The sequence below is a fragment of the Melampsora larici-populina genome (genome assembly GCF_000204055.1).
Source record: "Melampsora larici-populina 98AG31 unplaced genomic scaffold MELLAscaffold_31, whole genome shotgun sequence".
Taxonomy (NCBI): domain Eukaryota; kingdom Fungi; phylum Basidiomycota; class Pucciniomycetes; order Pucciniales; family Melampsoraceae; genus Melampsora; species Melampsora laricis-populina.
In genome coordinates, this window is record NW_006768795.1 from 480,126 (window position 1) to 495,071 (window position 14,946).

A 14,946-nucleotide genomic window follows, 5' to 3' on the forward strand; every position below is an offset into this window, starting at 1 on the left:
ATATTGGTAAGTCTCCAAGCCACATGACTTTTCAAGTTCATCCCAAGACTCACGGGAGTTGTAGCCTGGATCCAAACGTGCAAAAGCAATTGATAAGGGGATCAAAACCCAGAACCAATTCCTGACCATATCGAATAGAGCACAAGATAAGTTGTATTTTAAATGTTATAAGTTTTATCAAGTGGAAATCAACTCCAACACAGGTGATATTGATCCTATTTCAGTGAAAGGAATTGGCTCTTTTATATTCTGGAAGCTGGCCTGTCATCGGAAATCTCCTCAGAACGTTCCTTTGCACATTCCTCCTTATGGTCTTCATTCCATGTTGATGAACTGCTTCAACAAATGATACAAGATATGGATCCTTGTATAACCAATAGTCCCTCTAAATTAATGGGGTGCTACCCAACAAGTAAACGAGTTAGCACATAATGTGGATGATGGAAAGATTATGATTTGGCGGAATTTGGTCTGTCATCGAGAATTCCCTTGTATCGTTCCTGTGCAAATTACTCCTTAAGGTTTTTGTTCCTTCTTGATGAACTGCTTCAACAAACCATACAAGATATGGATTCGCGTATAACCAATAGTCCCTGCGAACTAAAGGGGGTGCTACCCAACCAGTTACCGGGTCAGAACACACTCCATCTGAAGTATGCAAGGATTATGATTTGGCTTAACTTCAAATTCTTATAGATTAGGAGTACACTGAAACATTGCCTGCTGAACACCTAGATCAAGAAACCTTCGGACTGAAATCTAACACCTGATAAGATTTCCACAAAGTTTATTTTCTATGTGAATGGAAATTTATCGGCTGCTCTGCCCTTAGCTTATGCAGTAGGCTGAGAGCAGAGCTTTTCTGGAGGAACTCGGCACGGCTCGTCGGAATGTCCGTCACGGAGTCAAGCTTATGTTTTATTGCCGATTTGACAGGGTTTACTCTCAACTTAGAGCACACCATTTGAATTATGGAACAATCACAATTGTATGTCTCATCTTCAAAGGCTTGGAAATAGGGAACCCTCACCCACCAAACACGTAGGTAGACATAGAGGCTTCAAGCTGAATATAGTTTGTTTTGTGAGTTGTATGTATAAGGTTGTTCCGCACGTGACATACGCAGTGGCATGGTGATAATGCCACTTTTGAATCGCTTTACGTATTGGCATGATGACTGGGCGCAGGTCGTCCTGTCTTGGTTTGTCGTTATTGTTAACGGTGGCGCTGGTTCTTTGCTCTTATCTCCGGGTTTACAGGGTCTGCTATCCACTTGTTACACACCATCTAAATCAGATCCCAGGAAAGGATTGAAGGTTATCTTCGATGTCTGATTGATATGGAACCATCCGCTGAATAGGTGTGTCAAATTGTCTTCAGAGCAAATTCCACAACTCAAATACTCACTCACAATGATTTTTTTTTGTGAACGGCCGATCATATGTCTAAGGAGGCTCCGCTTTTGGCCTACGCAGTAGCCTGAGGCTGAAGCATTTTGGGGGAGCTTCGGCACGGGCCGACGACTGTGTTTGTCACGGTATATTACGTTGACGATGACGCTGAACCTTTTACCATATTGCTGATCTTGCAGGGTTTTGTCTTAACTCAGAACACACCCCATTTTGATCATGGAAAGTGATATACCTTATATTTAAAGTTTGATAGATACTTGGAACCAAATACTACTCATTAGTTTTCTTACATACTTTGTCTTTTCTTTTCTACTTTTATATGTGCGTGTTATGAGCGTAGTACTTTTGTCCAGAGACTTTACTCACTACTTTTACATGCTTGACCTAACCTCATATTGTATCGCTGATTGTTGTTATCAAATCCCTGATCTGAGGAAGTTTTTCTTATTCATTCATCATTAAAACTTTCTCTATCAAGAAACATCTCATCAACATAATTCTCTCTCCAGATCCCAACTGCTCCTTTATAGATAATTGACTGATAAGCTGTTGTTTGATCTGATCAGGTATGCCTCAATCATTGTTGTTAATTTCTCTTTCTTACAGCCCTTTGCAGAATTGATGACTTTGGAAAAAGAGAAAACACTTGAGTTTTCAAAAAAAACCTGCGAGTTTTTTTCAAAAACTCATCGAGTTTTTCAAAAACTGAGCAAGCTCTTTCTCTTTTAGAATTACTGGGCCAGGTTTTCAAAAAAAACTCACTGACTTTTTGAAAAACCCAGCAGCTTGTTGACAAAACTCGGTCAATTTCCAAAAAAACTCGAGGTTTTTTATTTGAAAACTCGAGGTTTTTTTTTCTTCAAAGTCATCAATTATGCAAAGGGCTGTACCTTATTCAAAAATGTTTGCTTGATAAAAAGAAATTCATTCATCATTAAAAATTTCTCTATCAAAAAACCATCTCATCAACATAATTCTCTCTCCGGATCCCAACTGCTCCTTTATAGATAATTGGCTGATAAGCTGTTGTTTGATCTGATCAGGAATCAGAGATTCCTTTAACAGATACTTTGGAGATCTCACCCGCTAAAGAGGTGTGTTGATTCATCTTCAGACTCAATTCCTCAACTTGATCATCTGTTCACAAAGGAGTTCTTTAGAAAATGGACAGTTCTATGTGGTTGCTCCACCCTTGACCTACTTGCAAGATTCTAGAGTACATTGAGCCATCAATATGGTAACTTATAGCAGCCAGGAAACGGGTGTAAGTCCTACGGCACTAAAACCAAAGACAAAAAAGATATACCACACCTCTTAAGGTGAGAGACAGACAACAGTGTATCTAGTATGAAGCACAATTTGGTAAACTAAGTATTTGGATTTTAGGAAGAAGTGAGATGAAACCACTTACAGTTGCTAAAGGATAGGGAGAGGAGACAGGGTATCTGTGCTTGCAAACATATTGTCCAAACGTAAAACAATAGGAGGGGATTTTCTTGTAAGCCTCTTTTGTAAAAACATACCAAAAAAACTGGCTTGTCCTAGTTTGTAGGGTATGGATTTGGCAATTTTTTACTGATTCAGGAGAGATTCTTCCCTGAGGGCCTTCTGGAGTCCTTTGAGAGTATTTCCACTGTTGATTCTTTTTGTTGCAAAAAGTTTCATTTGATGTCCTCTATTGAACTTACATTTTGACTTAGTATCACAGCAGATCACAGCTTGTTGTTATGATCTCTGACACTGGTCAAAGGTGTCAATGATGTCACAACCTGTGAAAGGGGAATAACTCAAGTCCCAATCCTGTAGACAGAGCTTTTCACTTCACACCTTTCTCTATGCTGCAATAAATACATCACATAGTACCTAACATCCTCTCTCTCTCTGTCCATCATGCCAAGACCCTCAAATCCTGTTCATAACAGTCATCCACCTTTCTGAAAAAGAAGGGAACAACCCAGCCTCACTGCTCATTAGTGGCGTTTGAAGGTGTCCATATATCCTTTCCTCATCTTGCTTTATCAACAAGGCTCCATCCTCCACCAGTCCAATAATCAGTCAAGGATTGGAGGGGTGTGGGTAGAAGGCCCTCTTAGGATGCAGAGGTCACAGGCAGGGCAAGTTCTAAAGCTTCTGCTTTCTCTTTTGTTATTTTGATGAGGATCTTTCTTTTATGCCTCATTGAATTGACCTAGACAATGGATTGCCTTAGAAAGATGTGAGCAGGAGAGCCAGATCAGTCTCCCTAAGGTGACAGGGGGATATGTATATCCTGATTTGTATGGACGGCAGGATGGACAAAAAATCATCTCAGCTAGCTATTTACAGTACTCAAAGTTGTGTATACTTTGTGTATACTTTTTTTTGGCAGGGAGAAAAATAAAATATACTTTTGGCTTCTTTTTCCCTGCCAAAAAAAACTATACACAACTATACAAACTATACACAACTTTGAGTACCGTAATTTATACACCATGTAAGATTCCTGGTAGCACATCAAAATGCTCACACAAAGAGATCTTAAAAAACACAAAAGGTTTATCTAGTTGTGTTGAATTTTAGTGACAAGATCAGCACCCCTTTGTTAACCTGCTTTCTGAGCACCTGGAAAAAAGGAATGGGTCTTTGAATCCAAAGACCTCTTCAAAGCATCTATCATTCCTCTATGAATTATCTTTGGTGTGTGCACAGCAATGTGCTACCAGGAAATTTACACAGTGTTATCTGTTGGGTTAAAATAACAAGCTGTTCATTGAAATTAGAAAATGGATTATCATGAGTTTATGGGTTGTTGGTAGCAAGTAGTGAGATATAAGATGAATTAAACAGCCAAGGGGCCAGGAGAAGGAGTGGAATAAAGTCCAGTCTTTATACCCTCCGGTACAGTTACTCTTCAAACTTGGATGTATGTAGGATGTGATATATGATCTGTCACTGTGTCTTGTAATTTTGGCCCCAAAACCAGTATTTCATATGACTTCTTTGGAACAAAAGCTATCACACTTCCCTCATCTGTCAAGAATTTTTCCCACCTTTTGATTGAGGTATGTCTTCATGGACTTGATCCCACATGTGAAGACTAAGAAAAAATGCCAATGATACAACTGTCCTTATATAAAAATTCTGCTTTAAATGTTGAAAGTTTGATAAAACTCTAAAGCCCCAAACCAGACCTGAGAAGCACATTCATGTTGATTTTTCAAACAACTTGTAAATTTTGTATTCCTGGAAGTTCAACTTGTGGGTGCGCTCTTGTAGGTGCATGCCTGGATGTAAAAGACAGTCTGTTCAAGGGGCACATGCACCACTGAGATGCATTAGGTAAACCCTTAACCTGAAAAAGTATGTACTACCATTCTATTATATCTTGGACATTGAGAAAAGATAACTCAGTTTTACTACCTTGAAGATGATTAAACTTCAAAAATTACCACTACAAAAAATATAACATTTTTTGGGCAGAAGACATTAATATTGAATAACAAAATAATCAGCAGTAAGCATTAGGGCAAAAAATACAACAAATGCATCTTGTTCCTGACACTGCAAATTTAATGTATTTTTCAAAGGTGACAAATGATTCAATTTAATTTACAAAATGATTAAAAATGCATTAAGTCTGCATTAATTGTGCAATTTTGTGCATTAAATTCAATTATTTTTTACATTGGAGACATACATTATTTTTGCAGTGTGAGGTTGAGAGCTTCGATCTGAGTATTTTTTTGAATATCCAGAGTGTATATTAGCTGTTCAAACCAAACCCGGTACACCCGGTTGACTTTTTGGCTGGAAGCTGTCAAGAGCTGTCAATAGATACACAAAGTTACCACCAACAAAGCAACTGGGTGTTTATGCGCAACCGGGGTTGGTTTGAACACAGCTATTGTTGAATGCACTAATAGAAAACCCTATGCTCATCAGTTGTAGACCTGTAACAAATGCCAAAATTTAGGTCCTCGTTTCCATGACCACATTTTGAATCCTAGAAATGCCCATAACCTTTGCAATTCTTGGTCTAACAACTTAATTTTGCGACCATTAGAAAGCAAGAGCCTTGCTATAATTATTTTTTTTAAGTCAAAGCTTCAGCTCATCTTGAAAAGCAGCTATTGTTGATATAAATTATTGTCTATCAAGCCACATAGATTCTTTGTAAGGCTAGACACTCATGTGGTGGGTGCGGCGCCAAAGGTAGGCCTCATCCCCCAGTACATTAGCCAATTTCCATCACTTTGTCATCCCACATTGCAGCCATCCCAAACCTTTTAAGATCCCTTTTATCATGTCATCACAAAATTTTGGTTCTTCATTTTTGTATTCAATTTTGTATTGATAATATTATGGAAAGTAGCACATTGTCTTTCAGTAGTACTTTGAGGTTGCAACTTGCACTTTGAATGTATTAGGACCTTTAGAAGTGTACAAGGTTGTTCTGGCTCTGACTGTTACATCTTTGTGTATTCTATTCATACATAACTGTGTTCTCTTATTTTCCTCATGACTTAACTTACACCAATTCCACTGCCCATTATCCTCTCTGCAACACCTATAGCTCTATAGTCTGTAAAGGTGTCTCTGGTACAAACCCTTTGAATATCAAGTGAAGGTATCTGCTTACGCAAATGACTGCTTCAAGCAGGTGGGATTGATGTGTTGAAAGTTTGGATGCTTGCTTGGAACTTGGAAGACAAAATTCCTATGTTGTATTACAAGATAGACCATGCTATCATTGTCAATACCTCTAAAGACATTGAAGGATGTCTTGCGACAACACAGCTGTATCAGGTCTTGGATTGATTATCAAAAGATATTCTATCCAAAAGTTTGATGAACCCAGTCCCACTGTGGTGTCAATAGTTGAACACAGTGACTACAATAACACCACTCATTATCCCTTTGTTCTGTACAGTTTAGGCTGTTTCTGATTGGTTATTGATTAGGCAAAGGAGATGGTTTTATTCAAGATGGTGTATTATGGGAGGCCTTCTTGCAATCTGTTTTCCATACACAAGGACCGCCAGATCCCCCCTCGACGTCGAGGGGGGTTGACATCCTTGCAAATGTTTTGCAAATGTGTCCAATCCTACCCGCCTTTGTGTGTCCTAGCCTTAGGCAGCGCTTAGGCAAAAATTCCATGATCAGAGGCCTGACCATCTTTGAGCTCTCAGCTCGGGCTGAACTCCTCATTCAACAATTCCGCTCAGAGAACTGGATGAGCCTATCTGGAAAACTGAACTTTGACATTTCATGCGGGAAGATGTCAACATACCTCCAAGAACCCATATGTAGTATGTATCATATGCAAGACATCTTGTCTATCATCCTTACAGTGTTCTACTTGATCTCACAATAATTCCAACAGCTACAAAGCTTTGGCTTTGAGGGATACGTCATCAATTTAATCGTTGGACCAGATCCACCTTTAGCGTACTTGTGTTCTCAGGCAGCTCTCCATCAGATTGTGAGTTGGAAATGGATCATGTCTGTATCCTGCGGGGCGGCTGACTTCTGGTGTTCCTATCAAACAGCCAATCACGCTTGCTCCGCGATCTTCCTTGAATGTATCTCGCCTTGAGGATCACAGCTGTCCGTTCAAATCATGGATTGTTGGAGACACCCGATTCAATGTTTTGTTTTCAAATTACGGGAATCAAGAGCAGAGCATTGGTTCGAGTTCCTTTCATAAACCCAAAGTGCTCACCATAGGGACTCGTAAGCTTGTTTCACTTGTTATTGTACCGCTGCCTCCTTATCGATTGCTTTTTTGGGACATATAAGTCGATCACGCTGCTATCGCCAAGGGGGAGAAAGACCTCAGCACTCTTCAGGAGAGAGACGACAAGATGAAGGGAATAATCGCGGAATATATTGAGACGGATAAGTGTCTCAGGGCAAAACACGCTGAGTTAATGACAAAAAAGGTTACTAGATTCCAGTGTCTTGAGGACGTCACCTCGCTGACCCTTGTCTCTGTTTGGAATGATTCTATATTACGATCATATTCAGAAAAGTCGAGAGGCGACTGAAGAGAAGCACCAGTGCTATCAATCAGACCCTATGCTATCAGAATTATTGTACCAACAACAGCTTCACCTCTTAATCATTCTCTTTTTCCCCATCGTCTCTTTATAACACTTTATGTTTTGATTTGCATCAGAGACACATCGATTCAAAATAAGTTTCATAATTCATATTCTTCTGTTCAAATAAACACGATACTGATGTTAAAAAAGAAAATCACAAGTTGTACGATCAAAATGATATCAATGGCATTACCCAGCTTTTGTCACAAGTGACGCTTTGATAACGCTAGCCTTAAATCGCGACAGCTTATTATGAACCTAATGATCAACCTAAATCTAAGATAATGTTAAGAGACCGTTAACAAGTTTTGGATCTTTGATTGCTGAAAGAGCTGGATGGAAAGATGTTTCGCAAGTTTTAAGAGTCTCAAGTAAACAGAAAGAACGGAAAGGTTTTCTACGTGCTAAGCCTGTCTCAAAGCATCAATTCAAGTCTCAACATCAAAGGACAGATACTAACACACTTTCTATGTAAACTACAAAGAGTAAGGTAATGCAGCCAGAGTCAATCAAAAATGATACATCTAACATTGTATACCTGACCCAATAAACAGTCTCAGTCTTTTCAATCCTAGATACCTCAACTCTAGCCCTTGACACATTAAAATATACAGTCCTGTAACACATCTATTTAAGTGCTTCATAAATCTTCAATAAAATTGATTCTGAGGTCGAGGTGGCTGGTACAATAGATCAACTGTTTTTGAATATTCTCTTCAATCTCTTTTGAATGTTCTTCTACTGATAATTCAATTGATCCTACATTCTCTTTTGCACAATATACATAATGTTGCCATAATTTGTTTTGTCTTTGAATAAGTAAATTTGTTGTAGCTAAATGATCTTTGGCTAATTTCTTTCTCGCTTCAAGTGCTCTTTTTCCTCGTTCTACAAGGATCTCTCTTTCTAACTTGTGAGCTCGTCATGAACGTAAAGACTCAAGCTCAGTAACGACAATACTGATCGGTTCTTGAAATCGATTAGTACCAATGATATCTTCTAGGTATTTTAATAAACCTTCTTCATGCTCTGTGACTGCCTTTGGTTTCATTTGTGCAATGGATTCCACTTCACCTTGTAGTATCAAGAAATGTTTGTGGTCGAGGTCAATTCCCTTGTCTTTCAACATAGTCGTTACCTCGGTGAAATTTGAAAGTCCACTGTGTTTTAGATTGGAACTCACAAATCAGTCAAGTATAAGTTATCATCTTAAAGCTTGTGTACTGACTTTATTGTATATTTTGAGTGATTAGACTGTGTTGCAGTACAAGCCACAACCAATGCAGAGTTTGGAACAACAGTATAGTCATCTGCTCCTTCTTATTGAAACAAAGTGTTTAAAAAAACGGGCGCATCATCAATTAAAACTTCTTTCTACACCACTAGTTGATTACACTTTCAAGCCTACCCGATCAATAATATTTCGAAACCAAACTTCAACTGAACATGATTCAAATCCACCACTCGGAGAGGCCAAACAATTATGAATCAGTTCTGAAACTAAGGATCGAAATGAATAGATTCCGATGAGTGGAATTCAATGACCATCTTGATCTGTTGATAGATTCATATGCAGGTGTAGATTGCACTCAACGTTTTCCTTGTCTCATCTTATTAGCTTTGAATCCAAAGACAAAGCATAACACGTTGATAGTCTTAGATTTACCGGATCCGTTGAGTCCAACAATAGCAGAAAAAGCCTAAACACAAGGTAAAATCCACACTAGTGAGTCAGATTATCCCAATTCCTGATCAAATATAAATCACAAATTCACAAACTTTATGAAATGGTCCAATGACTTGTCTCCCAGCATAACTTTTGAAGATTTTAATACGATTTGATGAATCACCAATCTTGGTTCACCTACACGTGTAATTGTATCCAAACTCATCTTCATTGGTGGTAAAGGTGGTGGTCTAGCTATCGGAGGAGGTGGTGGTGGTGTTGCAGCACGCATCTGTAGATGGATCATTACTAACTGGGTCAGGGTCATCAGAGTTTTCTAAATTACGGGCTTTCTTGGATGAAGGTTCTTCTAGAACCTCGGCCTCGTCATTTTCGCCAGTCTCATCATTTTTACTTCGATTTTTTACTTCTTGAACTTGATCTTTCGAATTTTGATTTAGTATCAACCGGGTTTGAATCCGCTTTGTCTTTCAAAACCGCATGTAATAGAACCTTGAGTGAATGAGAAAAGTAAACGAGTGATGAATAGTAAGTCGCAAAACAAATTGCTTCGGGCATTTCAGTGCGAGTTGAATGGAATCAAAAGATGTGATGCATGAAAAGATGACTAGCTTTTGATCACAGGATGCACTAAGAGAGTCGGTGGGATTTGTTCAACTTACGTTTGCAGTAATTCAAAACATTGCAAAGTCGAATGATTTGCGAGTTGTCTTCGGTCCTTGATGCATTCAACGAACCCAAATCTTTTTACCATCCCATCCCCCAAGCAAATTGGCGAATGTGTTTTTATTTGGATCCGACTGTCGTCCTGCCCAATGAGATTTGATGTGATCCGCCAAGATCTGGAAGTCGTACTTGACTTCATCTGCTTCCGACTTCCCAGGTCTCAAAAGCACCACTTTACCATTGATTAAATATGTGATGGTAGCGTGATTCAGATTGTTAGATGGATCACCGAACCGTATTTAAGATGTATCAAATGAGGAGAAACAGGGAATTTTTTTCGCGGTTCATCAGGATTTGGTACGATTAGATAATGGATGTGTATGAATTGGGTGACATTAAAGGTGTGACACAAGTGTTATGTGTGTGTCATATTGTGAGATGTCTGGGTCTCAGCATCTGAGACTCAGTCTTGACTCTTGGGCCTCTCAATATCCTTATGTTCCCTAAAGTTTAGAGGATTGGCTGAACGTGCAGGGCTGTTCATTGGGACTTATTGTGCTAAGGTGGTGAAACCATGCATATCTGAGCTGCTCAGATGGAAATCAATTGCGATGCAGGCTGGAGACAACTGCAAGACTCTGACCCCCCTGGACGTCAAGGGGGGATCTGGCGGTCCTTGTGATACAAACCTTTTTCCAGGTTAACCATGAAGTGGTCATCAACAGATATATTGTCAATCACAATCCAGATAATACTTGTGTCATAGTCAACATATGTATGTATCACACTTTCCCCAGTTCACATCTTTTGTCTTGTCCTTTTTATTCTCTGGCATTAGGCTACTGGAATTAACCTGACTACCAGTTGTGCAAGCAACACAGGTTCTTCTTCTGCTGTGAAGTTGAAAGACACTGTTATGACTCCTTCAGGAAGAGCCTTGTTAGTTTACAATTAATCCTGTTTGCTTCTTGACAATGCTAATTTTTGTGCACCTTCATATAGTTCCAAGACAACTAAGACCACACCTGATTCCACTGTCTACCCTTCACCTGTTGAGGACAAAGAAAGCCCACTTGGCAACTTGCTTAAACCTTGAACTATGTGTCTGCAAATGTTGTAAAAATGCCTCTGTGCATCATATAAAGTTGCCAACATTCTAATGCACTATTGCACCACCAGTTTTGTTGCTCTCCTATGTTTTGTAAATTGTACTTGGTGCTAATGTCACTATTTTTTGTATTAAAGTTTTCTCTGGTATCATTTTGTTTCACGCATCTCCAGCTTTCTAAAGTATGTATTCCAAACTCATACACCCACTGAAATTCCCAGACAGGAAAGTTTTGAGAGCAAAATCTTGGTGAACATGACATTTTGAATTAGTTTCTACAATTTTGGTATGTATGATTTAGTAGCAAGAGGGCACAATTGTATGATGATTCCCCTGTTGCAGGCATGCCCACATATTCTCTAGTAAAAAAAAGAAAATAGAAGATATAAAATAAGAATATATGAAAAATAACCTGGCATAATTGACCTTGTCCAAGGATTCCAAAAAATGACCAAGACACATAAAAAACTGCCCATTTTGACAAACGAAGGGAACAAACAGGGTGGGAAGGCTACAAAATGAATTAGGAATAACATAAAAATTGGGTTGTGAACACAATGGGTAAATATTTGGTGAGATGGTCAACAGCTGGAATGACATCATCTGTGGTTGAACAAAATGAAGAATAGATACCTGACCCGCCAGCAAATGTACATGTGCATTAGAAGTTTGAATTTATCCATATTCCCATGGGTTAATGATGTTATCAACAACTATCAATAGACCAAATAGGAGTGAGTGAGATGAACCCTTCAAGAGGTCTATGTACTTACCTTGCAGTGCAATCTTTGACTCGTGATTGATCAAAGATCTTCACCACTAGACTCAACTTCTTCATACCAATTCTCAATCCATAGTACCACCACTTAATTCTGAGCATGTAAAGACACATCATCTAATCAACAAAATTGTAAACACTTTTGTGATCTTCTCCCCATGATTTTGAATCACTCAATCTCACTTTGAAACTCAAATAAATATATACAAGAACTGATAAAAGCATCATTTCAAACATTCTCAACCATTGATCATATCTTTCTTCTACAACATCATAACTCTCTTTAACAATAATATCACTTGATAACACGTTTTGAGATTAATGAATTGAAAGATTTTGATTGAATTTTGATTGATTGAGTAAGTAGGTAGGTAGGTATGAATCGTATGAATCATGCTGGAAGTCCTCTAGGTCCTAGGAAAGATTCTCTGGCTTTTTGTCGGTCTGCGTCTGAAAACATAGTAGGCTGAATTGGTTGAAAACGAAATCAAAACTTCGCTCAATAGAATGATCATGATCTAGAAGATAAAGTTGAACGTTGTTGGAATTCTTACAGGAATGTTTCTTTCCCATTTAGTGCCATCTGCTGCAGTTGGGGCTATAAAACAATCAAAGAACCATAAATGGTTCGATCAATATTTTGATATTGATTGCTATAAGATAACAAAATTGAAGTAAAGTCCAATCAAGAGCTTACGACGATATGGTTCCGGGTGTTCCCATTTAGCAATTTCGAGTTCTGCTTCATGTAATAACTTGCTCACCGCACGTGGGTCTCTAACATCTCTATTCCTTTCAAATTTAACTCTAATTTCAATTGCCTTTTGTCTCCAAATATCACGAAAGACAACCTAACGATGAGAAAATCAAAAATTAGTCAAATTAGTAAACAATAAGCTCCACAAATTTAATCAGAAAGGTTTTTTGAGAATTTACCCAGTCTAGTGATTGTTTTAATGCCTTTCGGTAAAGTCTCTAGACGACGTAATCATAAATTTCACTTTGCTCAGCCTCTCCATGTAGTAATAATAATGAAAAGAGAAGGTTTGGAGCAGACCTGGACGTGTGATCGATGAGCTTCGGTAAAAGGTCGAATCAGATTTGTTAATGATGACGACGACATGATGATGATTTGATAGTGTTGGAGATAGGAAGAATGAGGCTTGGGCTGGCTTGGGTCGATCAAGGTCTGAGTTCGATAGAGTTCGACAGTTGAAGTGGAGTGACTCAAGTTGAAAGATGTGATAGCTCTGTAACATCCAAGACCTTGGATCGGAAGCTTGAGTTTCACGGGCTATACATCCAGCCTTGATATGCTGTGACATGTGGTGATATTCTTCAGTCAACTCAAAATCAAATCGCAGCAAACCTCAGCATCAACATACGATACAAGACCACTTGCCATCGATAATTCATAGTGAATCGAGTCAAACGTGAAATCTTCAAACTGAATCTAGGAACAGGAAGAAAGGAATACATCGAAATCGAACTCGCGAGTTGCTGAAGATTTCTTGAAATGTCAGCGCGAAGCTTGATTTTCCAATGTCTTTTCAAGGCTCAACTTCGACGGACTTGTTCCGAAAGGATACCTACTATCAACAAAACTTATGGATCTCTAGGAAGGCCAATGACTACAAATGCCATCAATAAAAGTGGTGAGTGACATTTTGAATAGATTAAAAAGAGAGGAAGTGGCTTTTACTGACGTTCAAATTTATCACAGCTACTTTAGAAACATCAACCTCATCAACCATACCCCAAATCAAGTCCTATCCATTTTCCGATTCAGTAAAAATCACAAATGAATCAATCCCTACAGATTCAACTATCGGATTAATGCAAATGATACAAAAGAAATTCATTTCAACTTCAGTGAATACTGAATTTCATTCATTATTTCAAAAGAATCATCCAAATGCACTTAGACCATTATCAATCATTCAAGTTGAATCATATACAAATTCAAGTAGAACAAGTACGAGTTTATTCACAGGAGTTCTAATGGCAGTTAAAAGACGTGGTACAGAAACAAGTTTTAGACTTAGATGTTTGATTGAAAGAGTAGGAATTGAAATCAAATTTAATGTGTTTAGTCCAATGATCAAAAATATTATTGTGGTTAAAAGGTCAGGTGAAATTGATGATAAAAGAGGTAAAATGATGATACAAAAACCAAGAAGAGCTAAATTGTTTTACTTAAGAGATCAACCTCAAAAATTACCTGATATTAAAAAAATCATTAAAGCTGTTTCAATCGAAAATCAAAACTTACGTAAACTTAATGAAGAAAAAGAAAAGGTTGTAAATTGATTTAATTGTGGTTTTATGTTCTTGCAATTAAAAAATTATGCGTGTTAAACTTTAATTTAAATGCTTCTCGATACTTGGGTGGTTTTACCTTTCTATTTCAGTCAGTGTTATATTGTAACGTAGGTTTGGACGCAGTTGAAGTAGGTGATACATTCTTCAGTAAGAATGTCGGTCTCTATTGTACACGCAGTTACGTTGTGTGGTGCGGGTCAATTTTATCATCATCTGTACCTCTCGACGTATGAGGCTGGGGTAAACGACGACTGATCAGTGAGGATTTGGCCTTGAATTTTCACTGGGAGAGATAGATTTTAACCCAAGAAAGATTTTATCTAGGAATACTAAAGAAGTAGCTTTTAAAGCGACCTTCTTTTCTGTATCCCAAACTATTGCTCCTTCATTATTGTTTAAATATGAGAGAAAAATAGCTGGACACGCTTGAGGTTTGAGCGTCGAATTTGGTTTTATAACGTGAAACCACACTTGACAACCAAATGAATGGAACGTGTGTTCTTGACGTTTACAAATATCCATAAGAGAAATCAGAGATTGGAATTTTTTGTCCGTTCTAGTCGGCATGTTATTCAGCGTTTCAATACAGTCAACTCCCTCGAAACCCATACCCATTTATGGAAACCCAAAACTATGGGTTTTATGGGTGTATGGTTTTGGAGGATCTCCCTCAGAACCCATAGATTAAGGTTTAGCAGGCAAAGTATGGGTCGAGAGGGAGATTTTTTTTAAAGAGTTGTTCAGAAAATTCATTTCTATATTGTTGTGCGATACAACAGCAGTAATAACATTGAAGACTATTGTAGTTATTTCTTATTAAAGAAGTCAGATACCGAAGCCTGCTTTAAAGAGCGTGTATGAACCATACGAAAATGTCTGGTAGCAGCACA

The 14,946-nt window shown here is 38.2% G+C and overlaps 2 protein-coding genes across 2 annotated transcripts; one reads left to right on the plus strand and one right to left on the minus strand.

Moving 5' to 3' along the window:
• Positions 1–12,125: 12,125 nt before the first annotated feature.
• Positions 12,126–12,857, minus strand: MELLADRAFT_53086 (uncharacterized protein; the record flags this gene model as incomplete). Its single annotated transcript, XM_007412580.1, has 5 exons — positions 12,126–12,200; positions 12,289–12,332; positions 12,432–12,585; positions 12,671–12,709; positions 12,792–12,857. The coding sequence occupies 5 exons, from the start codon at positions 12,855–12,857 to the stop codon at positions 12,126–12,128; spliced, it is 378 nt and encodes a 125-aa protein (XP_007412642.1).
• A 719-nt stretch (positions 12,858–13,576) lies between these two features.
• Positions 13,577–14,044, plus strand: MELLADRAFT_37635 (uncharacterized protein; the record flags this gene model as incomplete). Its single annotated transcript, XM_007412483.1, has 1 exon — positions 13,577–14,044. One exon carries the CDS (start codon positions 13,577–13,579, stop codon positions 14,042–14,044), a length of 468 nt encoding a protein of 155 aa, XP_007412545.1.
• Positions 14,045–14,946: the final 902 nt, after the last annotated feature.